Raw genomic sequence first — 27,306 nt, forward strand, 5'->3', positions numbered from 1 at the left:
CTGATAACATGCCTGGGAATGCAAGATGGCTCAAGTGCTTGGGCCCCTGCACCTGTGTGGGGGACCCAGGAGAAGCCCCCTGGCTGCAGGCTTTGGATCGGCGCAGCTCTGGCTGTTGTGGCCACTGGAGGGGTGAACCGCCGCATGGAGGACCTCCCTCTGTCTCTCCTCTCTGGATGCTTCAAATCTAAAAGTAAACCTTGGCCTGGAGGAGGCCGCAGCCACAGGGCCAGGCCCACGTGCCGAGATCGCGGCCTCCAGAGTTGTCTCGCAAGAGCATCCTGCAGCCCCAAACTCACATGGACGCCCCCCACTGACATCTGCACCCTCGTGACAGGGCCCAGCCCGACTCCCCGTCCTCAGACACTGCCAGATGAGCCGGCACACGTGCCACGGCTGGCCTCGTGCCGGCCGCCTCTCAGGGCTCGGGCTGGGCCCCCCCCACCTCCCCGGGGGCCCTCAGACCACCCAGCCGCCACAGAACAAAGGCACTCCAGCCGGCGGTAAAGTGTTTGCCATCGGGTTTTCGTTTGGCTGGTTGTGTGTACACAGTGTATACAAGTTGAGTTGTACAGAAGCCCAAGAAAGAGCGGTGGGGGCGGGGTCCGCGGGAGGGGCGGAGAGCGCGGAGGGGGCAGGAGACCCATAAAAAATAGAACCACATCCAGACAACAGGGGGAGGGGCCGGGGCAGACACAGACAAACCGCCGTAGAAAAGGAGTGGGAGAGGCAGAGGGCGGGGACCCTTCTCCCCCCTCCACCTCCCCTGCCCCCCACCCCGCCCCAGGTATGTACAATAAATAAGATTAAAAATAATTAACAAGATGCGTTTTCCCCCTCCCGCCCGACGCCGAATGCCCTGGGGAGGGAGTGGCCTTTAGCAAAGATCTTGGCCTGCGGAGGGGCTTGGGGGGTCCCCAGCTCTCTGAGGCCGCCCCGCCCCCGTCAGCCACACATAGACATTTCCTGTACATTATGTACAAGGTGGAGGGGCGGGGCCGCGGCGGGGGGGGGGGCAGGGGGAGAGGGGAACCGTTACTAAATAGACATTTATACATATATATAAATAATTTCTCTGTACACCGAACAGCGGGAGGAACAGGGAGGGAGTGGAGAGGGCTTGGGGAGGGGGGAGTCGAACTTTGACCCCTGCCCTAGGGGGCAGCATGGACACACCCTGACCGAGGACACCCCCCACCCCGCGCCCCTGGTGCCGGGAGCCCAGGGTACGGCTCCTGCGGACACAGTTCTGTCCGGATTCTCGGTTCGCGGAGGGGGGGCCCCGGGGAGGGGCCGGGTCAGCCGCAGCGGCTGTGGGCCTGTGCTTGGGCCAGCAGGTCGCTGAAGGAGTCGAACAGCTGCTCCAGCCACGGCTGGTTCCGCATGCACTGTTGTACCACCTCCTCCTGGCCCAGGTCCTCGGCGCCGCCCTCGATGGCCAGGGTCTGTGGGGGGCGGGCGGCACAAACACAGCACTGGCAGAGGGACACCAGCCTCTGGGGGCGGCCGCAGGGGGGGTCTGGGGATCAGGGTCCCGGGGGAGGGGGGTACCTGGGGGCCCGCGCCCCTGGATCCGGAGTGGTGCGGATGGAGGATGGCCCCCAGGGCGGCGGGCACGGGGGGAGGGGCTCACCTGGTCCCTGCAGCGCAGGAAGGTGTGGTATTTGTAGTGGTGCAGTGAATGGTAGAGTGTGTAGTATCCCGACTTCTCCAGCTCAACCTTGAACTCCTGGGCAGGTGCAGTGGGCAGGTGTCAGCGCCTTCGGCCAGCCAGAGCTAGCTGCCCTCCCGCCGGGCGCCCCGCCCCTCCGCCCCGGCCCCGCCCCTCCGCCCCGGCCCCGCCCCTCCGCCCCGGCCCCGCCCCTCCGCCCCGGCCCCGCCCCACCTCCAGGCCCCGCCCCACCGCCCAGGCCCCGCCGCCCCGGCCCCGCCCCACCTCCCCGGCCCCGCCCCGCCTCCCAGGCCCCGCCCCGCCCCGCCCCGCCCCGCCGCCCCGGCCTCGCCCCACCTCCCCGGCCCCGCCCCGCCTCCCAGGCCCCGCCCCGCCCCTCCGCCCGCCCCCGCCCCTCCGCCCCGGCCCCGACCCGCCTCCAGGCCCCGCCCCCACCTGGGCGCGGACCCCGCTCCTCTTGAGCTTGCTGAGCGTCTTGCGGTTGTAGGGCTCCCCGGCCGGCCGCAGCCGCACCGCCCCCTCCTCGGGGGAGCCCTCCCCACTCTGCTCCACTTGCAGCTGTGGGAACGTGTGCAGGGCGTCCTGTGGGAAGCCGAGGGGTCAGTGGGCCCTGCCCTGGGTGCTCCCCCACCCGAGAGAGCCCCGGCCGCCAGGTGCCTGGGCCTCACAGACGGCCAGAATGCTCCGGGTCAGGCACAGCTCGTCCTGGGGTTCTCGGCGCCTGCTTAACCATCTACCCCAGAATTCTCAGCACCAGCGTAACTTCCTACCAAAATTCTGGGAGTCTGTTTAAAACGCTATCTGAATGTGAAGTAGCAGATACAGCCGCCGCCTGCAGTGCCAGCATCCCACATGGCTGCCGGTTCGAGTCCCGGCTGCTCCACTTCCGATCGCGCTCTGTGCTGTGGCCTGGGAAAGCAGTGCAAGATGGCCCAAGTGCTTGGGCCCTGCACCTGCGTGGGAGACCGGGAAGAAGCTCCTGGCTTCGGACTGGCACAGCTCTGGCCGTTGTGGCCAACTGGGGAGTGGACCAGTGGATGCAGGACTCCTCCCCCCCCCCCCCCGCCTCTCCTCCTCTGTGTAACTCTGACTTTCAAATAAATAAGTCTTAAAAAAAAATCTGAGGGGCAGAAATCGTGGCACAGTAGGTTAAGTCAGCACTTGCAGCACCAGCGTCCCCCAGTGAGGCACAGGTTCAAGACCCAGCCACTCCGCTTCCGATCCAGCTCCCTGCTGATGCGCCTGGGACGCAGCAGGGGACGGCCCAGGTGGGAGACCCACGTGGAGCTCTGGGCTCCTGGCCACAGTGTGGGCATTGGAGGAGGAAACCAGCATGCAGATCTCTCTCTGTCTCTGCCATCAGGATTTCAAATGAATACATCCACCCTCAAATGTTCAGTGCTGTTAAGTCCAATTTCTGAAGTCAGACTCACGTTCCATCCCATAATTCTAGCTCTATCCTTTTTTTTTCTTTTAAAGATTTATTTTATTTGAAAGAGTTACACAGTGAGGAGAGGCGGGGCGGGGCGGGGGTGGGGTGTCCTCTCTCCGCTGGTTCACTCCCCAATTGGTCGCAATGACCAGAGCCGCGCCGATCTGAAGCCGGGAGCCAGGAGCTTCTTCTGGGTGTCGCACGCGGGTGCAGGGCCCAGGACCGGGGCATCTCCTATGCTCTCCCAGGCCGCTCTAGCTCTATCCTAATACTCTAAACCACAGGGCCGTAGGACCCCACCCAGAACCCTCTGAGTCACCCGATGCTCGCCCCAGCACCTGCGCGGCTGGGCACAGTGACAGCCCTGCACGCTGCACCCCAGGGCCTCCTTTCTCCCAGAATTCCGAGTCACTCCAGCACTGTTTTTCCCCGGAATTCTTCGTGCCAGGCTAATGTCCCAACCAGAATGTTGAGAGGCAGACAAGCACCGTGTCTCAGAATGCTCAGAGCTGCCCTCATGCTGCATCCGCGCGCCCTGGGCCACCCGGGGGGAGCCACGCACGTGATTGCCCGCTCCGCTGGGGGCTGCATCCGCGAGCCCTGGGCCACCCGGGGGGAGCCATGCACGTGACTGCCCGCTCCGCTGGGGGCTGCATCCGCGAGCCCCGGGCCACCCGGGGGGAGCCACGCACGTGACTGCCCGCTCCGCTGGGGGCTGCATCCTCAGATCCCACGGAGGCACCGGCTGCCCTGGGCTGCGTCTCGGCCTCCACCCTTGAACCGCACACCGAGCTCTGCTGAGCCGTCGGACCGCCCTCTGGCGAAACCCCCTGCACTACACGAGGGCTCCTCAATGGCACCCCCACCTCTCTGGGCCTGGAGGGCTGCTGGGAACCCGAGACCCCCACCCCACAGCCTGAGCCTGACCCCATCTCCCAGCTAGGCCAGAAGAACGGTCCCTCCCAGCGACCCCTGCCCCCCAGGCCTGGGACCCTCATGATGTCCGAATCGCGCTGCCTCCTCCATGCCCAGCCCTGGGCCCCTCCCACCAGCCCCAGGCACCTGCAGGGCCGGGCTCAGCGACAGCCGCTTCAGGACTTTCTTCTTGTGCTCATTCAGGAGGCCGTCAATCTTCCGCATGGGCGGGAGGTACAGTTCATCTGCAGGTGGGACGGGCGTCAGGCGGCCATGGCCCCATGATGCACCAGGGCCCCTCAGTGCACCAAGCCCACAATGCACCAGGGCCCTACAAGGGACCAGGGCCAAGGGCATTGGGAGGGCCACTGCCCCACAATGCATCACAGCCAGGGAGAGTCCTGCAGGTCTGGGTCCTCAAATTTCTTCCCCCTCAGACCCAGAAGCCCCGCCCCTCCCCCCTCAGACCTGGGAGCCCAGCCCCAGCCTCCTCCCTCAGACCCAGGGGTCCAGCCCCAGTCCCTCCTCTCTCACACCCAGGGTCCAGCCCCAGCCCCTCCTCCCTCAGACCCAGGGGTCCAGCCCCAGCCTCCTCCCTCACACCCAGGGTCCAACCCTAGCCCCTCCTCCCTCAGACTCGGGAGCCCAGCCCCAGCCTCCTCCCTCAGACCCAGCGGTCCAGCCCCAATCCCTCCTCCCTCACACCCAGGGTCCAACCCTAGCCCCTCCTCCCTCAGACTCGGGAGCCCAGCCCCAGCCTCCTCCCTCAGACCCAGGGGTCCAGCCCCAGCCTCTCCTCCCTCAGACCCAGGGGTCCAGGCCCCAGCCCCTCCTCCCTCACACCGAGGGTCCAGCCCTAGCTCCTCCTCCCTCAGACTTGGGAGCCCAGCCCCAGCCCCTCCTCCCTCAGACCCAGGGGTCCAGCCCCAGCCTCCTCCCTCAGCCCCGGGAGCCCAGCCTCAGCCCCCTCCCCGGGCCGCGGCTCACCGTGCGTGTCCTCCAGGGCCTGGATCATGTCCGGGTCGAGCGCCGTGCTCACCAGCATCTCCACGTAGCTCCGGTACATCTCCCGCATTGCCCGGGTCTTCAGCAGACGCCCAGGGACCGCCCGCTCTGGCGGGAAAACAGGATGTGGGAGCATTACTCCAAGCTCCCGAGAGGCGACTCCTGGGCTGCAGGCCCTGTTCCAAACCCCAGAGACCGGAACGGAGATCGCTGTGCCAGGCAAGCCCAGCGCGGTGTGCGCTCCTCCAGGCACCACCGCGAGCTCAGGGGGAGGCAGCAGGCGCCGTCCTCGGGGGCCAGCCCACGTCCCACACTCTAGTGGCCGGGTTCGATTCCCAGCTCCCCAGTGCCAGCTTCTTGCTAACGCAGACCCCGGGGGGCTCCAGTGGCTGGGTCCCTGCCGCCTGCCTGGGGCACCTGGATTGGATTCTCAGCTCCTGGCTCTGGCCCAGCCCACATCCCATATCCAAGTGCCAGGGTCAAGCCCCACCTCCGCCTTCCAATCTGTTTCCTGCTAATGCCTCTGGGAAGGCAGCAGATGGTGGCCCTGACACTTGGGTTCCTGCTACCCACACGGGAGACGGAGATGGAGTTCCTGGGTCCTGGCTTTGGCCTGGCCCAAGGCAACTACTGGGGGCATTTGGGGAGTGACCCAGTGGATGGAAACTCTCTCTCTCTGCCTCTCACATAAGTAAATAAATTAATTAATGAAAATTAAAAGCAGCAGCATTGTATAAAGGAAAACGATGGAGACGGTAAAGTTTGTCTGTGAAACAGTCATCGAGTCAGAGACGAGACTGCACACGCAGGCGGGAACAGCACGTGCGTCCTCTGGTGGGGGCATGGCCGAGGAGCAGGTGCGAGTGTTAAGAACTATCCCTCAGCCGGCACCGCGGCTCACTAGGCTAATCCTCCGCCTAGCGGTGCCGGCACACCGGGTTCTAGTCCCGGTCGGGGCGCCGGATTCTGTCCCAGTTGCCCCTCTTCCAGGCCAGCTCTCTGCTGTGGCCCGGGAGTGCAGTGGAGGATGGCCCAAGTCCTTGGGCCCTGTACCCCATGGGAGACCAGGAGAAGCACCTGGCTCCTGGCTCCTGCCATCAGATCAGCGCGGTGCGCCGGCCGCAGCGCACTGGCCGCGGCGGCCATTGGAGGGTGAATGAACGGCAAAGGAAGACCTTTCTCTCTGTCTCTCTCTCTCACTGTCCACTCTGCCTGTCAAAAAAAAAAAAAAAAAAAAGAAAAAAAGAAAAGAACTATCCCTCTGAGGTCATGCGGGGGACGGACTGGAGGGATGAGACGGAGGCCCGGCCAACGCACCACGCAGCAACGGAGGGAGCTCGAACAGTGCACAGGGACAGGACAGAGGCGCACAGAGCAGCAGGGCTGGCGTAAGGGAGGCAAGATGCAACTGACCAGGGCCAGGGCTGTGGGGCAGAGCAGAGCAGGGGGCAGGCCCAGGGACTGGGCCGCCGTGGCGGTGAGCAGCGGGGTAGGCCCCAGTGGCCGGGTACCCGGCGGGGCTGTCCCTGCGGGGGGGGGGGGGGGGGGCTGGCACAGGGGGCTCGGGGACGGGGTTGGGTCTGTGGGTGGGCGGGATGTGAGTCTGCCCAGCCCGAGGGCTCCCGTGAGAACCAACACAGCTGTGCACCTGCAGTTTCAACAGGTGGCTTGAGAGCTAATTCGATGCAGCTACCCTAAAAAACAGAAAAAACCCGAGGGCCCGAGAGGGCGAGATCTGCACCCCCGGGCGTCCCTGAACCTGCTTCCTCGCCCCATCTTCATCTGCTCAGCATTTACCGCAGCCGCCTGGCCTGACTTCCCAGCGGAAGGCACACACAGCCAAATGCAGACTACATCTCCCAGGCTCCCTTGCAGCTAGGCGTAGCCATGTGACCAAGACCCGGCCAATGGGACGTGAGAAGACAGGATGGGCCCTGCTCTGAGCCCTGGAACTTTTATTTAGAAAGAGCTGCTTATTTCCCATGATCCTTGGGCCAGCTTGGGAACTTGGTTGGAAGAGAACTCCCCTCTGCCGTCTGACTCCCGCATTTCCCCCTCTGCCGTCTGACTCCCGCATTTCCAGTCTGTTGAGTCGGGCACGCCAGCACTGGGGAAGTCATTAACACTCAGCACCTACTCCTCTTCCTTACAATACGTGTAATTCCACAGCACGACACAGAGCTCACGTGGATCAAACAAGCCAATGTGCAAATGGTCTATTTTTTTTAAGATTTATTTATTTGTTTGAAAGGCAGAGCTAGAGAGGGAGAGACAGACCTTCCATCTGCTGTTCACTCCCCGAATGGCTACAACGCCCGGAGTTGAGCCAATCTGAAGCCAGGAGCTTCTTCTGGGTCTCCCACGTGGGTGCAGGAACCCGAGCGCTTGGGCCGTCTTCCGCTGCTTTCCCAGGCGCGTAAGCAGGGAGCTGGGTCGGAAGCGGAGTGGCCGGGACCTGAACCTGCGTACATTTGGGATCCTGGTGCCACAGGTGGTGGCTTGACCCAGAGCCTGCGACACCGGCATTTCATGGGAGCACAGGTTCTAGTCCTGGCTGCTTCAGTTCCCACCCAGTTCCCTGCTAACGCGCCTGGGAAAGCAACAGCAGATGGCCCAAGTGCCTGGGTTCCTGCACCTACAATGGGGCACCGGAAGCAGCCCCTGGCTCCTAGCTTCAGCCTGCCCCAGTCCCAGCCATTGTGGCCATTTGAGGAGTGAATCAGTGGATACAAGATCTCACTTTCTTGCTTTCTCTCTTTCGCCCTCTCTCTGTAACTCTGCCTTTCAAATGAATAAATCTTTAGAAAGAAAAAACAAAGAGTGGCACATAGTAACTGAGTGCAAGCCAGCGCCTTACATAAAGAATATTTCCAAAATTCAAAGCAAAATGGAATCGAAAGAAAAGTGTGTGTGTGTTTGTCTTTTTTGTTTTTGGCTGCAAAACAACTGACAATCCAGGGCTGGCATTTGGCCTAATGGTCGAGGCACCCATACCCCATATCAGAGATTATGGGTTCCAGTCCCAACTCTGGCTCCCAGCTCCAGCTTCCTGCTCATGCAGACCCTGGGAGGCAGCAGGGATGGCAGGCCCCTGCCACCCCTGTGGGAGACCCTGATGGAGCTCCCAGCCCCCTTCCGGTCCAGGTGTTTAAGGAGTGAGCCAGCGAACGAGAACTTTCTGTCTCTCTGTATCCCAAATGGAAAAAAAGCATATAGCAAAGTGTTGAAAAACATTAAGTGTGAAAAAAAATTCAAATTCATGCATACTTCATAAACCTCACAGAAATGTGTGTTAAGAACCCCTATGTTGGGGCCGGCGCTGTGGCATAGCAGGTAAAGCCACTGCCTGCAGAGCCAGCATCCCATATGGGCGCCAGTTCAAGTCCTGGCTGCTCCTGGCTGATCCAGCTCTCTGCTATGGCCTGGGAAAGCAGTAGAAGATGGCCCAAGTCCTTGGGCCCCTGCACCCAAGTGGGAGATCTGGAAGAAGCTCCTGGCTCCTGGCTTCGGATTGGCGCAGCTCCAGCCATTGTGGCCAATTCGGGAGTGAACCAATGGAAGGAAGACCTCTCTCTCTTTGCGTAACTCTGACTTTCAAATAAATAAATAAATCTTTTTTTTTTTTTTTTTGACAGGCAGAGTGGACAGTGAGAGAGAGAGACAGAGAGAAGGGTCTTCCTTTGCCGTTGGTTCACCCTCCAATGGCCGCCATAGCCGGCGCACTGCACTGATCCGAAAGCAGGAGCCAGATGGTTTTCCTGGTCTCCCATGGGGTGCAGGGCCCAAGCACTTGGGCCATCCTCCACTGCACTCCCTGGCCACAGCAGAGAGCTGGCCTGGAAGAGGGGCAACCGGGACAGAATCCGGTGCCCCAACCGGGACTAGAACCCGGTGTGCTGGTGCCGCAAGGCGGAGGATTAGCCTAGTGAGCCGCGGCGCCGGCCAATAAATAAATCTTAAAAAAAAAAAAAAAAAGACTTCCAGGCCACCTCTCTGCTGTGGCCAGGGAGTGCAGTGTAGGATGGCCCAAGTGCTTGGGGCCTGCACCCCATGGGAGACCAGGAGAAGCACCTGGCTCCTGCCTTCGGATCAGCACGGTGCCGGCCATGGCAGCCATTTGGGGGGTGAACCAACGGAGAAAGGAAGACCTTTCTCTCTGTCTCTCTCTCTCTCACTGTCTAACTCTGCCTGTCAAAAAAAAAAGAAACCATGCGTTGTACTGGTGAGGTCACGAGGGGCACCCACACGTCACAGGAGACGGCAGCACCTGTGGGCGCATGGGACGGACACTGGTGCACACCTCCCCCTGCCCTCGGAAGCTTCCCACGCGGAGACAAAAGAGCACCGGGCTGGAGGGCGCCGGAACAGGCTGTGTGCCCCTCGGTCTCCCCATGTGGCTACGAGGATGCTAACGGCTTCCGCCACCCGGGACTGCTGGGAAAATGTAGCAGGCTGCCCCGTGTCCAGCGCTCAGAGCAGACGGGCTGGGGCCAGGGACCCCGTGACTTGCTGTCGCTGTCACCTGTGATGCCCTGACTCCCGGCCCCTCCTGCACAGGCCAGTGGAGCTCTCTGCTGCCCGAGCCCCGCCCGCCAAGCCCCGCCCCTTCCCCCTTCCCCCGCGGCTCCCTGCAACCCTGCCAGGGCCTCACCGTCCTCGCTGGGGGCTCCAGGGGAGGACTCGGAGTCCGAGGAGCTGCCCGCCGGGCCCCCGCCCGCCGCCTCCTTCAGCCACTTCTTCCTCTTCTTAGGGGGCGGCTCAGCCTTGACCTTGGTGGGCCGGGCCTTGGGCAGCCGGGCAGCGGCGGGCTGTCCCGTGGGGAGGCTCCGCTCAGGCCGTGTCTGCCGCCCGCCGGTGCCCCGGTCACCCCTCAACGGCCGCTCCCCGCGTGTCACCCTCTCCTTCTCCTTCTCCTTGTCCCCGGGTGGCGGCTGCGGCTGCGGCTGCGGCTGCGGCTGCGGCGGGGACGGCTTCTCAGGCGCGGGGGGCTCGGGAACGGCCGTCTCGGGCATCTGCTCTGGGGGCTTCTCCGACGTCACCTTCTCGGGGGTCTCAGGCTTGGGGGGTGGTGCTGGGGCTTTGGGGGGAGGGGCAGCGCTGGCCCCGGCCGACGGGGGGCCCTTGGCCTGCCCAGAGCGTCTGCAAGGGATAGAAGGGGCCGCAGTCAGCACCCCCAAGGAACCCAACGTCTCTGCTTCGGGGCCGTGCCCCCTCCCAGGCCTAGTGAGCTCCACACACAAGCAGCCCCCTCTCGCTGGGTCCCCATCCCCTGACTGAATCTCCCCCCCACTTAGGACCCCGCCCCCCGGCAGTACCTGACTGGCACTGGGGGCCGGTGCCAGGGCTTCCGAGAGCAGACCCGCACGTAGTCTTTCTTGTTAACGTTTTCCAGGAATTTCACGTAGAGGCGCTGGTACCGGTTTTTTGCATCCCCAAAGTACCCCAAATACTATGGAGGGAAGGTGACACGTGAGGAAGCTCCTCCCCCCGGTGCCTGCCCGGCCCTGGGCCACCCAGTGGCTCCCGACCCTTCCGATGGGTCAGGGGGGGAGAGCCCCGTCCCCAGACCGCCGGGTCTCCGCCTCCAGTGCAGGCTTACGTTACTGGTGGCACAGAACTGCCTCTGGCCGTCCTTGATCTCCGGCGTGAACTTCTGCAGAAGGGCTTTCTGCACTCTCCAGATGGGCGGGGGCTCACGTCCAGTCTGCAACGCCAGCTGCACGGACAGGAGGAGGGCGGCCAGGCCAGCAGGGTCAGCCCCCATCCCCAAACCTCCCCCCCCCCGCCCCAACTACGGCCCTCTGGCCTCCTTCACCACTCTCCCTCAGAAAACACACAGAGGGGCCAGTGTTGTGGCCCAGTGGGTTGAGCCACTCCCTGTTATGACGGCATCCCATATGAGCACAACTGGCAGTTTGAGTCCCAGCTGCTCCACTTCTGATCCAGCTCCCTGCTAATTCGCCTGGGAGGCAGCAGAAGATGGTCCAAGTGCCTGGGCCCCTGCACCCCTGTGGGAGACCCGGATGGAGCTCCTGGCTTCAGCCTGGCCCCGCCCTGACTGCTGCTGCCATTTGGAGGGTGGCCCATGGATGGAAGACCTCCCCCTGTCTGTCTGTCTGTCTGTCTCTCTCTGTAACCCTGCCTTTCACACAAATAAACATTAAAAGAAAGAGAGAAAACAGGCAGGGTCATCAGCAAACACAGCCCATCCACTGGCCTTCTGGTCCCATGATGTCCTCAGCCCTGGGCACAGCTGGAATCTGGCCTTGTCCCCTTGTAGCCTACCCACAGTGTACTTGTTTGTTTGTTTGAGAAGCAGAGTTACACAGAGAGAGGGAGGAGACCGAAGTCTTCCGTCTGCTGGTTCACTCTCCAAATGGCCACCACAGCCAGGGCCAGGCCAGGCCCAAGTCAGGAGCCAGGAGCTTCACCCAGGCCTCCCACGTGGGTGCAGAGGCCCAAGTGCTTAGGCCGTCTTCGGCTGCTTTCCAGAGCCGTTAGCAGGGAGCTGCATCGGAAGTGGAGCAGCCGGGACTCCCACCAGCACGTCTATGGGATGCTGGCACTGCAGGTGCTGGCTTAGCCCACTGCGCCACAACGCGGGCCCCTCAGTTCTTTTCTGGGATCAAGTCCTGACAACCCCTGAGCACTCAGGCGCCTTTGTCAGGTGCAGGGCATGGGGTGCATCAGGGAGGGCTCCCCACTGTTAGGGCTTGGGTCCTTGTGTTCCCCCCAGATTCTTACGTGGCCATCAAACCACCAAGGTCCTAGTATTAAGAGGCGGGGCTGCTGGGAGGTGAGTGATTAGGTCGCGAGGCTGGAGCCCTTGGGGATGGTTTGACGCAGCAACTAAGATGTCACTTAGGACTGCAGTGCGTGGGTTCCAGTCCCGGCTCTCCTCCTAATTCCAGCTTCCTGGGAGGCAGCACCAATGCCCTAAGTGCTTGGGCCCCCGCACCCACAGGGGAGGCTCTGGCCTGGCCAGCACGGGTGGTTGTAGGCATTTGAGGAATGGATGGACGGTCTCTGTGCGTCCCTCTGTCTCTCTGCCTTCCAGCACGTTCAGGGGGAGCGAGACCCTCTCCCGGCCCTTCCACCACCGGAGACACAGCTGAGCCGGTGCCATCTGCCTTGACTTGGGCTTCCCGGGCCTCAGCCCCTGGGACGCCTGGCCCCCTGCTGGGAAGCCTCAAAGCCACAAAACCCTCCCCAGGGCCTCACAGACAGACAAGCAAACAGGATGGGGCGGGCTTGTGGCTCTGCAGGGGACTGACAGGTGACAGCTACAGTGCGCACCCCACTCACACAGATGTGCACCCCGAGTCCTGTGCATGCCCCAGAGGAGCCCGGGAATGGATGGACGTGAGTCAGACTTAGCGTCGCACCTAGGGATGAGGGGACAGCCGTGGATGTAGACAGGCTCGCGCACCGAACACCACGGCACAAGGCATGGGCGCACCCAGACTCCGTGCAAGTCTGAGGGGGACCTCAAATTCAATCTGAATCCAAGGATACTTCCCGGAGGCAGGGATGCCACATGAGGAAGGGGCTGACCCGGACACACGCCCCTGCCAAGCACGAATAAGGACAGAGTGGGACGGGGGACCGGGCACTGCGGCCGCCCAGAGATGGGCGAGGGGCGGTCCACGCGTTCAAAGAATGCAGCCACTACCAGGATTCACTGCTGACTTCAAGCATGGTCATGGCTTGGGCTCGGCAACAGCAACTCCTGGGATTGATTAGTGATGTCTGCCACCAGCACCAGCTATGACGGCGGGGACTGCGCGCCAAGTATCGGGTGCCCGCTCTTAGTTTGGCGCTTCCACACCCTCAGTCAGCCCCAGGAAGGGGTTATGACGACCTGATGAGAATGAGGCCGAGCTGCCGGGCGCACCCTAACTCCAGAACCTTCTTCCCGTGACGTGAGTCAGAGGTCAGAGGCCAAAGGATGGGAAAGTCCATCTCAGACCTGGTCCTGCCTGCTCCCAAGCCTTCCAGGGCCTCAGCCAGGCACAGAGCAGCTCCTGCCTCAGGTTCCTGTCCTTTCTGCTGCACCTGGCCCATAGCCACCCCGACCCTCACAGCTCAGCAGACAAACTTAGACTTCCTTTCTTTTTACTGCTTATCCACTCATTTTTATTTATTCGCAAGGCAGAGTGAGAGCGACATCAGCCAGTTTACTCCTTAAACGGCCATAGCAGCCAGGGTTGGGCCACCCTGAAGCCAGGAGCCTGGAAGTCTATCCAGGTCTCCCCAGTGGGTGGCAGGGGCTCAGGTTCTGAAGCCAACACCTGCTGTCTCCCAGCATGCCCAGCAGCAGGAGGGGCCCTGGATGGGAAGCAGAGGTGGGGGAGAGACTCGACCCTGGTGCTGCAGTAAGGGCACAGGGGAGCAGGCCCCCCGTGCGGCGGCTTAACCGGCTGTGCCACAACGGGGGAGCAGGCCTCGCGTGCGGCGGCTTAACCGGCTGTGCCACAATGTCCACCAAAGCCCGGATGCTGAGCCCCAGGCTGCTGCACACGTGGGACCCTCAGTGCGACGGTCATACTTCCTGTTGTGGTTCTCAGAAGCCTGCGATGAGGCCTGGGCATGTTCTCCAGCCAGGGGAGACCACCCCCCTGCAGGCCCCTCCTACCTCTCAGCTGGGTGGGACCCTCTGCCTGGGCCTGCCACCTTCCCCCAAACCACTCTTCCTACCTGGATCCTACCCCACCCCCGGCCACCAAGCCTTACCCACGGCAACATCCTTGTCCAATCCCCAGTCAAGGCCACTTAGTATCCAAGTCCCACCCTTCCTGCCCCGCCTCAGGTCAGGCATATCGCTGACCATTCCCACTTCCAATTCTAGGGACGCTGACCTACCCACAGCCTCTACTCAATGAAAGGTGCGGCTGATTGGTGAAGAGCTAGCCAATCAGATTCTCTCCTGAGAGTCTGAGCAGTGACAGGCAGGAATGCAGGCCAGTGAGCTAGGAGCACCCAGGCACGGTACTAATGAAGCAGCAGCAGGGTCCCATTGACAGGGGAGTGGGTCACAGGACAGAAGCGATGGGCCGACTGCCCTCCAGGCCTGGACGCCTCCTCTCCTCCCCTTCCCTTGCCACTGGCCAGGGGCCCTAGCAGCACACACATCCCAGTGTCTTCTCACCGGGACAAATCCACCATCCAGCTCAGCACTCACAGCCTCCCAGTGCTCTGCACCCCTGCACACCACAAACATGCACGCTGTTCCTTGCCACAGGGCCTTTGCACAAGCCGCCCCGGTCCCTCCACACTCTGCTCCACCAGTCAGCTCTTACATGACTGGGGCATACACCCGCCCCCATGACCCTCACAGCAACCCTACGGAGCTGAGAGTGGACATGGCCACTCCCACTCTGCAGACGTGGAAGCTGAAGCCAGGAAGCCAGCCCTGCGCTACCCAAGACAGCAGCCTCTCCCCGGAGACAAGGGGGGCTCTGCAGCCCCTGAGACGCAGTCGGTCCAACCCGCACGTCTTCCCACTGTGAAGCACACACTGGGTTTTGAAGATTCACTACACAAAACTGAACACAAAATGTCTTAGTGTTTTCCATCTTAATAATATTGAACATTTAAAAATGGTAGTTTTCCTTTTTCTTTTTTGTTAATATTTACCTTATTTATCTGAGAGGCAGAGTTACAAAGAGGGAGAGACAGAGAGAAGAGATCTTCCATCCTCTGGTTCACACCCCAAATGGTCACAATGGCCAGGATTGGTCTGGCCAAAGCCAGGAGCCAGGAGCTTCTTCCGGGTCTCCCACATGGGTGCAGGGGCCCAAGCACTTAGACCATCTTCCACTGCTCTCCCAGGTGCATTAGCAGGGAGCTGGATCGAAAGTGGAGCAGCCAGGACTTGAACCAGCATCCGTGTCGGATGCCAGCACACAGGTGGCGGCTTTACCCACTACGTCACAGCACTAACCCCGCATCAACATAACCCTGTATCAACTTAAGTGTCAAGATGACATTTTAGATATGTATGTTGGCTTAAATAAAACACATTCCTATGGCTAATTCCAACTGTGTGTTTTTCACTTGCTGGAAACGCGGCAGTGAGAAAGTTTAGTCACACACGTGGGGCACAAGGCATTTCTACTGAATTGTCACTTTTCTGCAACCAGAACGGCTCATAGCTTGCTTCTGTAGTCTTTGAACTAGGAGTTGTTTCTACATTTTGAAAGGATTGTTAAAAAAGAAGGAAAAGAAAAAAATCAACAACAAAGAATGTGTGTCAGAGACCATAAGAGCTCACAGTTCAAAGCCGCACTGGATGTGACCCTTTGCAGAAAAAGCTTGCCAAGCCTTGGACTACAGACGTGCCCAAGATCGTCGAGCGGAATGACAGGGACAAACAGCCCCGGCACCTCTGACGGCGGCATGAGCCATCCCAGCTCCGGACAAGCCAGGCGCTAAGCCCATCAACCCCATTTCACAGTTTGGCAGACTGAGGCTCAGAAGATTCAATCCCAGCCCGGCTCGGAAGCGGGTGGGATTCGAACGAGTGAGGGGAGCACCGAACGCAGGGCTCGCCACCGTGCTACCAGCGTGCGCCACATCCAGGCCCGCAGACGGGTGCCAGGCACCTGCACGGGTGGCTCAGGCACGGGCTGTGTGGCCCCCACTCCAGCACACACTGAGCTGTATTTTAAGCTTCGGAGCCTCGCGTGGCCCCTTCTGCCGCCCTGTGCCAGCTGGGAAGCGGTGTCAGATGGCGCTGGCTTCCATCCCAGCTCGGCACCCGCCCGCGGACGGAGGAGCGTGGACTTCCTCATCTGTGAAATGGGGCCGGCGAATGTCCCCACACCGGGCACCCAGCCGTGCCAGCTGCTGTCCATGCCACCACTGTCTACAGAGCTGAGCTCGGTGCCAGTGGCATGGGCTCCTGCGCCCCTCACAGCCGAGCCTGTCTCCTTCCCTGTGCATGGGGGCGAGAAGCTGGGAGCTGCTTGGCCTGCCTCCTGCTGTGTCAAACAGGGAAAGCAGAGGCTCCCACAGCTGCAGCCCGGAGGCCGCAGTGAGCACTGCACAACAGGGAATACACGAACGCCGGGCAGCTGCACTCTGCAGGCAAAACGACCAAGTTCAGGGCCGGCGCTGGGCCACAGAGCAGGCAAGGCTGCTGCCTGCAGCGCCGGCATCCCGTATGGGCGCCGGTTCGAGTCCCAGCTGCTCCACTTCCCATCCACCTCTCTGCTGTGGCCTGGGAAAGCAGTGGAAGGTGGCCCAGGTCCTTGAACCCCTGCACCCGTGGGAGACCCAGAAGAAGCTCCTGGCTTCAGATCAGCCCAGCTCCGGCCGTTGGGGCCATCTGGGGAGTGAACCAGTGGATGGAAGACCTCTCTCTCTCTGCCTCTCTGTAACTCTGCCTTTCAAATAAATTTAAAAAAAAAAAAAAAAAAGGAAGAACGCTGAGACTGTAATGAGACAGTGCACACAGGGCGGTAAGCAGCAAGCACAGCTGTTGGGCTCCACGTGGCCGGGCCAGAGACACAACAGACTGGAGGCATCAGGGACACAGTGGGTGCTGGACTGGAGGCTGAGGCCCTGTGTCCTCCACCCAGCAGTCAGCCTTAGAATGCATCTATCTCCTGGCCGGCACCGCGGCTCACTAGGCTAATCCTCTGCCTGCGGCGCCGGCACACCAGGTTCTAGTCCTGGTCAGGGCGCCGGATTCTGTCCCGGTTGCTCCTCTTCCAAGCCAGCTCTCTGCTGTGGCCCGGGAGTGCAGTGGAGGATGGCCCAAGTGCTTGGGCCCTGCACCCCATGGGAGACCAGGAGAAGCACCTGGCTCCTGGCTTCAGAACCAGTGGATAGAAGATCTCTCTCTCTCTTTCCCTCCCTCCCTCCCCCCCCCAAAATAAATACATCTTAAAAAAAAAAAAAAAAAAGGTAAAGGAGCCGGCGCTGTGGCATAGGGGGTGAGGCCACTACCTGCAGTGCCGGCATCGATCCAGCACTCTGCTATGTCCTGAGACAGCAGTAGAAGATGGCCCAGGTCCTTGGGACCTTGCACCCGCATGGACGACCCGGAAGAAGCTCCTGGCTCCTGGCTTTGGATCAGCCCAGCTCCCGCCATTGCAGCCAACTGGGGAGTGAACCAGCGGATGGAAGACCTCTCTCTCTCTCCCTCTCTCTCTCTCTCTCTCTCTCCCTCCCTCCCTCCCTCTCCGTCTATCTCTGTGTAACTCTGACTTTCCAATAAATAAATAAAATCTAAAAAATAAAAATAAAAAATGAAGGTAAAATGTAGGTGAAAGGGTCGCATTGGTGGCCATGGGGGCTGGCCAGGAGATGGTACTGGGCACACAGGGCTCCGTCCTCGCAGTCGCCCTGCTTTCCCCACAGTAAAACAGAGGCAGAATAACAAGGGCAAACCTGCTCTCCGTGCACCTCGCACACAGCACTGCAGGAGAACGTGCCCTGAGAAGTGCCCCCCAAGTAAGCCAGCGCCCAATCTTCTCCATGCATAAACCAGAAGGAACTGCCCGCGCGAACACGAGGTGACCTGCCTGGTCACCCACAGTCACTGACAGCAGATGGCACAGAGACCGACCCAGCCTTCAGTGCCACCATCAGGTGACAGTGACCTCTGACCACTGCACACCCACACAAGCCCTCCACGGGCAGCTGGCGTCCCCTGCCCTCAGCAGGCACCTCTCACAGCATCGCTCTGGCCAGCTGTCCGCCCAACGACCCGAGCACAAGACAGGTCACTCGACAGCGGTCACGCCTGCTCCAGCATGGGCAAGGTGGGGGCCACTGGGGACTTTTCAGACCAACTCCAAAGATACGTAAATGAATGACTGTGGCTCCGCGCCAATAAAACTTTATTTACAAAAACAGGTAGTGGCCGGATTTAGTCCCCCTCCCCAGGGTGGGGGGGCAGACTCTGCCAATCCCTGCGGCAGGGTAGCCGGAAACAGTGGGTGGACTGTCCACAGCGCAAGACCAGGCCTGCCACGGCCAGCATTCCCAACCGGTGAGCTGTTCCATTCACCGGTCACATGCCTGGGCCTTCCACGTCCACCATGAGGGCACAAAGGACAAAGCAGCCTGTCTCCCTCAGCTGGCTCCATTGTATCAGAGGCCCGGGAAGGCTTGGCTACTGTACCTACTGCAGGGCGGGTGGGATACATGTTAACAACTGTCTTGTGCCATCAAGGCGGGAGCAGCCATGGAGGACACAGCCGGACCTTGCCACACTATAGCAGCCTTAGTGGTGTTCACACCTCGGAACCGCGATACTCACTTCTCAGAATTCCCCTCCGCAATAAGCAACACAGGAAGACACGCGCGCGCGCGCACACACACTCAATGCAGAGGCCTGAGCGACCACCTTGGAGCAGGCGCGTGCACCCGCGCCCGCGACGCACCAGCAGCGCCCCGCGGGGCCCGGACTCACCTTGAGCGACGGGATGTCCTCGGCGCGGATGACGAACTCGTCGCGCTCCCGGAAGATGCCCTCGCCGCCGCTCTCGCCCGCCTCCTCGTCCGTCTCCCCGCACACGGCCGCTGTCTCCTGTTTCTTGGCCAGGTGCAGGGGCCGCGCGTCAGGCGGCTCAGGGTCCTCGGGAGACGGGGCAGCCGGCTCCTCGGGAGGGGCTGGGGGCGCTGGCGGCGCTGGGGGCGCTGGGGGCGCTGGCGGCGGCGGGGAGGGCAAGGTTGGTGGCGGCGGCGGCGGCGGCGGTGGTGGTGGTGGTGGCGGGGGCTGCGGCTGCGGCAGGGGTGGGGAGCTGGCCGAGGGGGCCACCAGCGGGGGCGGCGAGGGCAGGGCTGGCGGCGGCGGTGGCGGCAGCGGCGGAGGTTGAGGCTGGGGCTGGGGCTGTGGCTGTGGCTGGGGCTGAGGCGTCTGGGCAGGAGGCGGGGAGGGCGGCGGCTTCTCCTCCAGCAGCGGGGGCTCTGGGGAGACAGGGGCGTCAGGCGTGGGTACCAGGCGTGCTCCCCCGGGCACCTGTCCCCTTGTCCCTACTCGGGGCCCCAGCGGCCCTCCTGTCACCTCCAGGTCCCTCGTGAGAGGCTCCGTGGAGCCCCTGAGCCATGGGCCCAGCCCTGCCTTTCTTCCTTCCAGGGTTTGTCCACCAGTCTGGGACCACGGACACCCTCTCCCCAACCCCCGCAGAGCCACAAGCTTTTTTTTTTTTTTTTTTTTTTACACCTCCCCTGCAATTCCTGTCCAAGGTCAGGCAGAACAGCACCCAGATGGTACCCTGTCCCCCAGACACCGCCCTGCCCCCGTCACTCATCACTGACCTCTTAGAGCTGTTCTCCGGCCCCGCATCCCACCCCACCTGCTTCGAAACCTCAGTCCTCACCATTTGCAGCCTGTCCCGCCCTTCCCCACCTCCACCCTCTCCAGCGCCCACCCAGTTCCCTTGCCAGCTCACTTAGCAAAAACGATGCACCTTCCCCCAGCACTTGTTTGCCCTCCATCATGAATATGCAAATCTACCTCACCTGCAAGGTGAAGAGCGGACAGACTCCTTTAAGCAGTGCCCACACTGCACGACAGTACCCGATGACCTCAGCAACCTAAAGTCCCTGCCCTGCCCACAAGACCACCTCCCAGCGCTCACCGGGCGTGCCGTTGCTGCTGGCACTGGGGAGCCCCAGGAGGGGGGGTGGCCCCGGGACCACAGATGTGTTGGCCAAGGGGGGTCCGTCTGGGGCGGAAGTGTCCTTGGGCCCAGCAAGGGGCGGGTCGTCCAGGGCCGAGATGGCAGACGAGATGCTCTCCTGCAGGTCCCGGTTCTTGGCCACGGAGTCTTCCTCGTCCGAGGAGAAGGAGGGCAGGGTCTCCAGGTTGCGTTTCAGCTCCTCGTCCAGCCGCTTGCAGGGTGAAGGGCAGCCCAGCCCCAGGCCCTCGCTCTCGGCTGCTTCCAGGGCGCCCCCGAGCCCGAAGGCGCTGGCGGGCTGGGGGTGTGGCACAGCGGGGGCGGCGGGCGGCTGGGGCGGCAGGCCCCGGGCTGGCACGCTCTTGGGGGGGCTGAGCGGGGGCGTCAGGCCGGCCTGGTAGAGCGGCGGGTGGCGTTTGCCCGACTTGAGGAAATCCAGGAAGGAAGCCATGAAGCCCGATTTCATCTCCGGCTGCTTCTCCTCCACCTCCTTGATCTTGGCCTCGATCTTCTCCCGCGTCAGGCTGGAGTCCAGGCTGTTGTGGTCGGCGCCCGCCATGGCATCTCCCGAGGAAGCTCCCAGAACCTCGCCGGCCTTGGGCACAGACAGCTTGATCTGCACGTGGGCGCGGTGGGAGTCAGGGCCTGGGAGACGCTCCTCCCTCAACCGCGAGTCCCACTGAGCCCAGGCTCCCACTCTCGCCCTGCGGTGCCCGGAATTCACACCTAACAGCCCCTGGCTGGCTCCAGGATGATGGGACCCTCTCTTTGCTCGCAGTCTGGGGTTCAGCTCCCCAGACCCCCACCCCACCCACACTGGTCATCCTTTTGGATCCAGAACCTAAAAACCCAAGCCCCAGCCCCTAGCCTGCAACCAAATGGTTTCAGTTCCCAGCTCCCACACCCATATCCTCATAGGTCTTAGGAACATAACCCCCTACTCAATGCCCTCAATTCAAACGCCCACCCCCACCCCCCACCAAGGAGCCCCCAACCCTTTCTTTTCCCAAGCCAGGGCCTCCCAGCTCACCCACGTCCAAGCCCCAGCGCCCCTCACCTTAAGCGGTTTCAAGGGCTCCAACCGAGCGCCCCCTGCCTCCTCGGCCTTCCTGCCCCGGCCACGCCCCCGACCGCGGGGCTTCTTGGCTGCATCGTTGGGCGTGGAAGCCGAGGCCGGCCCAGCCGTGGTGGGCACCTCCAGCGGACGGATCCGAGGCCTCCCGCGGGGCCGCGGCGGGCCGTCCCGCTTGGCTTTGGTGGGCTTGCGGCCCCGGCGCCGGGGGCCGTCAGGGCCCGGGTTGGGTGGGCAGAAGTCAATGTCCCCCAGAGGAGAGAGGGCCGGGCGGGAGCGGCAGCTGGACACGAGGTCCGGCAGGCGCCGGGGGTTGAGGCGGATGTCGGCGGGGACGTCGGCTTTGTCCTCGTCCGCCTCGAACTCGTACTCCTGGGCGTACAGCTTCTTGGGCGTCTGGAAGGGCGGGTCGCGGCGGCGCAGCAGGTGGAAAGAGGACGTCTTCAGCAGCTTCTTTGGCTTGGTGGAGCAGAAGATAGGCGAGGTGAGGCCGCCCTTGGGCTCCGAGGCCGGCGGCGCGGGCGGCGGGGGCGGCGGGGGCGGCGGGGCCGCCTGGTGGGGCCCGCTCTGGATCAAGCCCAGCGGCTCCGCGTTGACCGTGGAGGGCAGCTCCGGGGGCTTGTTGGGGTCCAGGCCCAAACCTGGTGTCTCCGGCCCGGCTCCGGACGCCCGACCCGGGCAGTAGGGCCCGTAGGGATCATAGGCGGGAGGACCCGGAGGAGGCCCGGCGCCCGCCTTGGGGTCACCCTCGTCCTCGGGGGGCCCGGCCTTGCCGTAGTCATCCGCTGCCCCTCCCCCAAACATCTCCTCCATGGTGGGGAAGAAGCTTCGCTCCTCGTCCTGGAGCAATGAGTCGGGAAAACAGATGGAGGTGAGTGGCACGAAGCGGGGCGCCTTGGTGCCTTGCGGGCTGGGGCTCCGGTAGGCGCTGGCAGGGTCCTTGCCCTCGGAGTTAGGTGGGCCCACGCCAGTGTCTCCAGGCCCCGGGGGCAGCGGCTCCAGGGCCCCGAGCAATTCCTGCATGGCCCCTGGCGGCTCTAGGCTCTCGTCCGGGCGCAGGCGAGGGCTGGGGGCTGCAGGCTCCAAGCCGTGGCTGCGGAGGTGGGCTTCCAGCTGGAGGGGCATGGGTGGCGGAGGCGGCGGCGGCGGCGGGGGCGGCTGGGGTGCGCCGTCTCGGGTGGCCGTCTCGAGCAGGTGGACCCCGACTTTGGGGGCGCTGGGGGAGGGGCTGGGGGCGTGGCTGAGGACGGAGGGGAGCAGCTGTGGGGGAGGGGGGGGCAGCACCAGCGGAAGGTCAGGGCCCCCGGTCTCCAGGAGGAGGCCGTGGGGGGTGGGCTGCGCCGGCTGCGCGGTGGGAGGCGGCGGCGGGGGGCTCTTTTGCAGGAAGGCGCCCAGCTCCTTGGCGCCGGCCCCATAGTGGACAACGGAGGTGGCCAGCCCCTCGGGAGTCTCGCCGCCCCGCTCCGGACCCTTCTTCTTCTCTTTCAGCCTGCCGAGGCCCAGCTCCAGGGCCGCAGTGGCCCCCTCGTCGAGACTGGCACTGGTGCGGATGACGCTCTGCAGGTGGTACCTCTGCGGGTCTTCCTTGGCCAACTCGTAGGGCGTGCCCGGCGGGCCCCCAGCCCCGCCACTCCCCCCCAGTCCCTTGGAGGCATCCGCCGACCCGTCCTCGCCCACCAGGCCGTCCGCCCCTGAGGTCCGAGGGGGGCTGGGGGCCTGCAGGAGATGCTGGATGAGGAACTCCTCATCCTCCGTGCGCTCAGCAGGGGGCCCGCCAGGCCCGGCCAGCAGCTCTGAGCCATCGCCCTTGCCCTTATAGCCACCTGCTCCGGCTGCATAGCTGCCGGCCCCTGGGGGAGCCAGGAACGGGGCTGACGCCAGCACTGAACTCAGGTATTTGCCAGGGGCTCCTGGAGAGCCAACTCCAGGTGGGCGGCCAGTGGCAGGCGGGGACTGGAGAGGGCGGATGATGTGAGATGGGCTGGCCTCCCCGCCGCCTCCCAGGGAGCTGGGTCCCCAGCCGCCCCCGTGGCCCGAGAGTGCCGGGGAATGGCCAGTACTGTAGCTGAGCGAGGGGCTCGCCGTGGGCAGCCCCTGGGAGTGGGCAGCTGGCCCGGGGTACGGCTCGCCCTGCACCCCATACAGCTGCCCCTGCAGCTGGTCCGGGGAGTAGCTCTGACACGTGGCTAGTCCGGGAGGTGGGGGGCCGCTGGGAGGCTGCGGGGGACCCCCTGAGTAGCTGGGGCCTTTGCTCAAGTCCTGCGCTTGCCCGCCTCCAAAGCCCTGCCCGTAGGCCTGGGGTCCCAGGAGCCCTTGGGGCTGCCCAGGGGAATAGGCCTGGCCCCCTGCCCCACCAGCTCCAGAGGCTTTGCCGGTGGCATAGGCTGCTGCTGGTCCCCCCAGGCTCTGGCATTTGGGCGTGGCAGTAGAGCGGGGTGGCGGGGGCCTCGTGGCCCCCCCGGCAGCTGCTCCGTAGCCACCTTTGCCGGTCTTGTAACCCGGGGACTGAATGATGGGGCGGTAACCGCCACCACCGCCTCCAGCCCCACCTCCTCCAGCAGCCTCGGGGCCCGTGGCCCGGCCGGAGGCCCCAGCGGCGGCGGCACTGGGACCAGCCTTGGTGGGCTCGCCGGCGCCTGGGGAGGGCTCCCCGCCGCCCAGGGGGCTGCAGGCCAGGTTGGCCCGGTGGCCCATGGAGGGGTAGCTACCCCCGCAGCTCAGGTAGTGCTGCAGGGCGTGGGCTGGTGGCGGGGGCGGTGGGGGCTGGGCACTGGCTGGCCGCTGGTAGTGCTTGATGACGGTGTCCTGGCGGGGCAGGGCCCGCTCAGGGGGCGGTGGGCCTGGGGCTGCCCCCGAGAAGTTATAGAGCTGTGGGGAGGGCTGCTCGGTGGCGGCGGATGAGGAAGCCAGCAGGTTGAACTGAGTTGGGAGGTGCCGGGGAGGCGGAGGCGGGTCTGGGGGTCCAGGGCGGTAAGGGGGCGTCTGGGCTGGGCCAAGGCCAGCAGGCCCCAGGACGCCGCCCCCTGCCAGGCGTTCGAAGCCCAAGGAGGAAGGCACCGTGGGTGCCTGGGAGGGCTTCAGGTGCAGCACGTCGTGGGGGGACAGGAGCCCGTTAGCGGGGGGGCTGAAGGGAGGATCCTGGAGGCTGAGGGACGAGGGCACCGGGAACGGGCGGCTGCCGAAGGAAGCCGGGTGCTGGTAAGCCGACAGGGCGGAGGAAGACGGGAAGCTGCTGGAAGCCGGCAGGGCGCCCGAGATGAAGAGCTCCGTGGGGCCTGGCGTGTGCATGGCTGAGGGCGGTGGAGAGGGCCAGCGTCATCGCAGGCCGCGGGCGGCCCCGCCGCGGCCCTCCAGAGCCGGCCGCCCGGCTTAGGCTTACCTGTTTGCCAGGAAGGACTGCGGAACTGGGAGAGGAGAGAGGAGGCAGACGGGCCAGGCTGGGGGCCCCGGGACTCCAGGGCCGAGATGAGGTTCATGACGGAGGCGTCGGGCCCTGCTGAGCCCGCGTGATGGAGGCCAGTGTCGAAGAGTCCGGAGAGGCCTGGCCAGGGACGGGAAGGGGGGGTGTAGCGTCAGCCGAGGGCGGGGGGTGCACAGGGCAGGATCATGATTCAGGGTTGGAAGGAACCAAAACAGGAAGTTGAAAAGAGGAGAAAGTGGTCAGCACCAAGACAAGGGGGACTGGGGAGAGGGATGGGGCGCCCAGGTGGGACTCTGTGGTCCGAGGCGCGAGGACGGAGCTGTCACCCGGGAAGCCACAGGGAGGGGAGGCCAAAGGCTTTGGACAGCTGCAGGGAGCAAGGGGCCGGAGGACGGGTCCCAGAGGTGACGCCCAGGTGGCGGGGTCCAGCGACAGACATGGGGAGGACCACAGGGACGGTCAAGGCTCAAAGTGGAGAGGCCGGTCTCCTTGCTGGTCCCTCCAGGAAGGGGAGGGGTGGGATCAGAGGAGGGGAGCCAATCAGAAGTCCCGCAGGCAAAGCCAAGGGACAGAAGACGACGCCGATAGGTAAATCCTGGGGGGGCCCGGGGGCGGGCCAAAGGACTGGAGCCAATCAGGAGGAAGCGGAATCAGGAAGAAAGCGTTGAGAGCACCGGGAAAGGATGGGGCGAACCCGGCGCGGGAGGGCTGGGGTGGGCTGCGGGGAGGCGGAAAAGACTGGAAGAGAAGGTGGGATTTGGGAGCTGATGGGACACGGCCAATGGCAGCAAGAGGGGCGGGGCCGGGGCCGGACGAATCCTGCGTGAAATTAAGGAGACACCCGCAGCCTCAGAGGCATCCAATCAGAGGCGAGACAGCAAGGGGCGGGCCACAGCTCAGGGCACGGCCAATGAGGAGGGGCGGAACTTTCAGCAGCCAACCAGCTCCCTCGGAAGGAGGGCCCGGCCGAGTGGGGCGGGACGGGGGCCGTACCTGCCGGGTGGTGGTTGGTGGCATAGCTTTGCAGTGGGTGGGGGGCCGCGTAGGCCTGGCGGTGTAAGATGTCCGTCTCGGGGTGCGATGTCCTGGAGCTGCCATAGACCAAGCTGGGGGCAAGGGGATGACATCAGTGTCCCCCCCAGCTGCCCTCTGAAAGGGGAGCCCCAGAAATCCCCTGGGGGGGGGTTGAGGGGACCCTTCCAGCTGACACGGGGGGTGGGGTGAGGGGAGGATGCGGGGGGGGGGGTATCCTAAGAAACCCTGCTCTCCAAAGCGGGAATTCGGAGTGCAGACCCCACTCCAGAGCCCCGTCGGGCGAATGCAGCCCAAGTGGCCTCACTCTGAAAACACAGGCATGCACACCGGGGAGGTACACACAGCAGAGGGAGCAAGTGACAGGAAGTGTCCTGCGTGCAGAAGCTCAAAGGTGTGGCGGACCTGCTAGGAGGCCCCCGCCCCTCCCCGCACGCAGGTGACCCCCGAGGTGCACGTGGTCGCCCCGTGTGGGCTCTGAGCCGACTCAGTTGGGAGCAGGAGGTGGGCTGTTCCCCAAACAGCAGGGGCTGGGAGGTGGGGGTGGGGAGGGCACAGGCTCTGGGGAAAGTACCAGGTACAAGTGCGAACATGAATGCCCTCCATCCCCTGAGGTTGAGGTTGCAAAGGCAGGGAGGTATGTGTGCAAAGGGGTACCCAACTCAGAGCGAGGAGTCCACGTGCAAAATCCTGAGACACCTTTAGGGTTCTGCCCGACCACGTTGGGAAATCCAGGGGTAGGTGTGGGGGGGGGGGCAGGTAAGGAATGAGGACTCCACGGGTCTGGAGCAGGACAGAGGCGGATCACAGGTGAACACGCTGCCAGCCACGCATGTACAGGCCCGGGCTCACGCGCGCGCACACACACACACACACACACACACGGGAAAGCTGTGACTCCCTGCCTTGGTCCCCATCACTGGGCAAACACTGCACTCCTCCCCATCAACTAAGATTCTCTGTCTTTGGGGTGGGGGTGGGGGAGTTGGAGGGGGCGTGTCCGAAATGCCAGGGCCCCCCCCCTTGCACACACAGAACCCCAGCTTAGGAAGGGGGCGGGGCCCGGGGCCCACTCTGCGCGCGGAATTTCGGGGTGGGGGGGCAGTGGCGCGGCCTCGCTCAGTCCCGGAACAATAGGACCCGGGAGGGGGTGCGCGCCCCCAGATCTGCTCCTAATTCTCCTTCCCTGCCCACCTTTGCAAGAGCAGGGCCCGGGGCGCCGGGGGGGAGGGGTCCGCAGGCCGGGAATCCGGGGATGGAGGGAAGTCCAGGCCTTGGCTCAGCCAGTCCCTCCCACCTTCCCAAGGCCTTCCCGTCCGAATTGTTTTGCGCCCCCATTTTCCCCTTTGCATGCTCGAGCTGGCTTTGGAGGAGTTTGCAATTTGCAAACTGGGGCGGCGGCGTTGTTCCGAACCCAAGGAGGCCGCTCCCTTGCACGCCGGAGGGGAGTTTGCGATGCACGCGTCGCCGGGCGGGCCCGGCCCGGCCCGCTGGGGCCCCCACCCCTCGGCCCGTTTCTCCAGCTCCTTACCTAGCTTTCGCTGACCTCTCGTAACTCCATCCCGCCCCGGCGCCGAGCGGGTCCCCGAAGCCGGCGCTGGGGTAGTTCCTGTCCATGAATTGGCCGCGGTGGAAATTGGGGGGAGGGGGAGGGAGGGGGAGGGAGGGGGCGCGCGCGCGCTCTCCTCCGCCGCCGCTCCCTCCGCTACTGCTTTTTTTTTCCCCCCCTTTTCTCTCTTTCTCTCTCTCTTTTTTTCTTTGCAGGCGCCGAAGGCCCGGGAAGGCCCCGGGCGGGGGGGAGGGAGGGGACAGGGGCGGAGGGGCGGGCAAGGGAGGGGGGGTGCAGCCGCTGAGCCAAGGCGGGGGGAAGGGGGTTCCCCCTGGAGGAGGGAAAGGGGGGTGGAGGGACCCCGCTGTCTCCGCCTTTGCCCCGGCGCTTGCTAGAGAGAGGGGGGGGCGCGCGCTCGGGAGGGGGCGTCCCGGGCGCCCCGGGGTGGGTGCAGGCGCTGGGTGCTCGCTCTCTCGCCGCCGCCGCCGCCGCCTCCTCCTCCGCTGCGCTCACGGTGCAGCCATCTTTGCACAAGGCGGCTGGGGGAGGGGGGAGGGGAAGGGGGGCGGGCGGCG

At 63.9% G+C, this 27,306-nt stretch overlaps 1 protein-coding gene across 2 annotated transcripts; it reads right to left on the bottom strand.

The window, feature by feature from the left end:
* Positions 1-504: 504 nt before the first annotated feature.
* Positions 505-27,262, bottom strand: PRR12 (proline rich 12). 2 transcript variants are annotated; one of them, XM_070063058.1, is made up of 14 exons: positions 26,714-27,262; positions 25,144-25,256; positions 24,109-24,270; positions 20,715-24,019; positions 19,619-20,252; positions 18,448-18,944; positions 10,624-10,740; positions 10,340-10,473; positions 9,676-10,163; positions 5,007-5,132; positions 4,167-4,264; positions 2,108-2,254; positions 1,634-1,729; positions 505-1,445 (listed from the first exon to the last, which is right to left on the bottom strand). In XM_070063058.1, the coding sequence occupies exons 1-14, from the start codon at positions 26,797-26,799 to the stop codon at positions 1,299-1,301; spliced, it is 6,150 nt and encodes a 2,049-aa protein (XP_069919159.1). In that variant the 5' UTR covers positions 26,800-27,262; the 3' UTR covers positions 505-1,298. The 2 variants fall into 2 exon arrangements, with proteins under 2 accessions (XP_069919159.1, XP_051696613.1); XM_051840653.2 differs by having other exon boundaries at positions 19,619-20,273.
* Positions 27,263-27,306: the final 44 nt, after the last annotated feature.

Source organism: Oryctolagus cuniculus, chromosome 18, assembly GCF_964237555.1.
Source record: "Oryctolagus cuniculus chromosome 18, mOryCun1.1, whole genome shotgun sequence".
In the NCBI taxonomy this organism is placed as follows: Eukaryota; Metazoa; Chordata; class Mammalia; order Lagomorpha; family Leporidae; genus Oryctolagus; species Oryctolagus cuniculus.

Coding starts and splice junctions, on each gene's coding strand:
- PRR12 (XM_051840653.2), bottom strand. CDS start 26,799: ATGGACAGGAACTACCCCAGCGCCGGCTTCGGGGACCCGCTCGGCGCC. Junction 10,741..18,447: donor AGGACATCCCGTCGCTCAAG/GTGAGTCCGGGC, acceptor CTGTCCGTGCAG/CTGGCGTTGCAGACTGGACG. Junction 5,133..9,675: donor TGGAGCCCCCAGCGAGGACG/GTGAGGCCCTGG, acceptor TTTTCCCGCCAG/AGCGGGCGGTCCCTGGGCGT.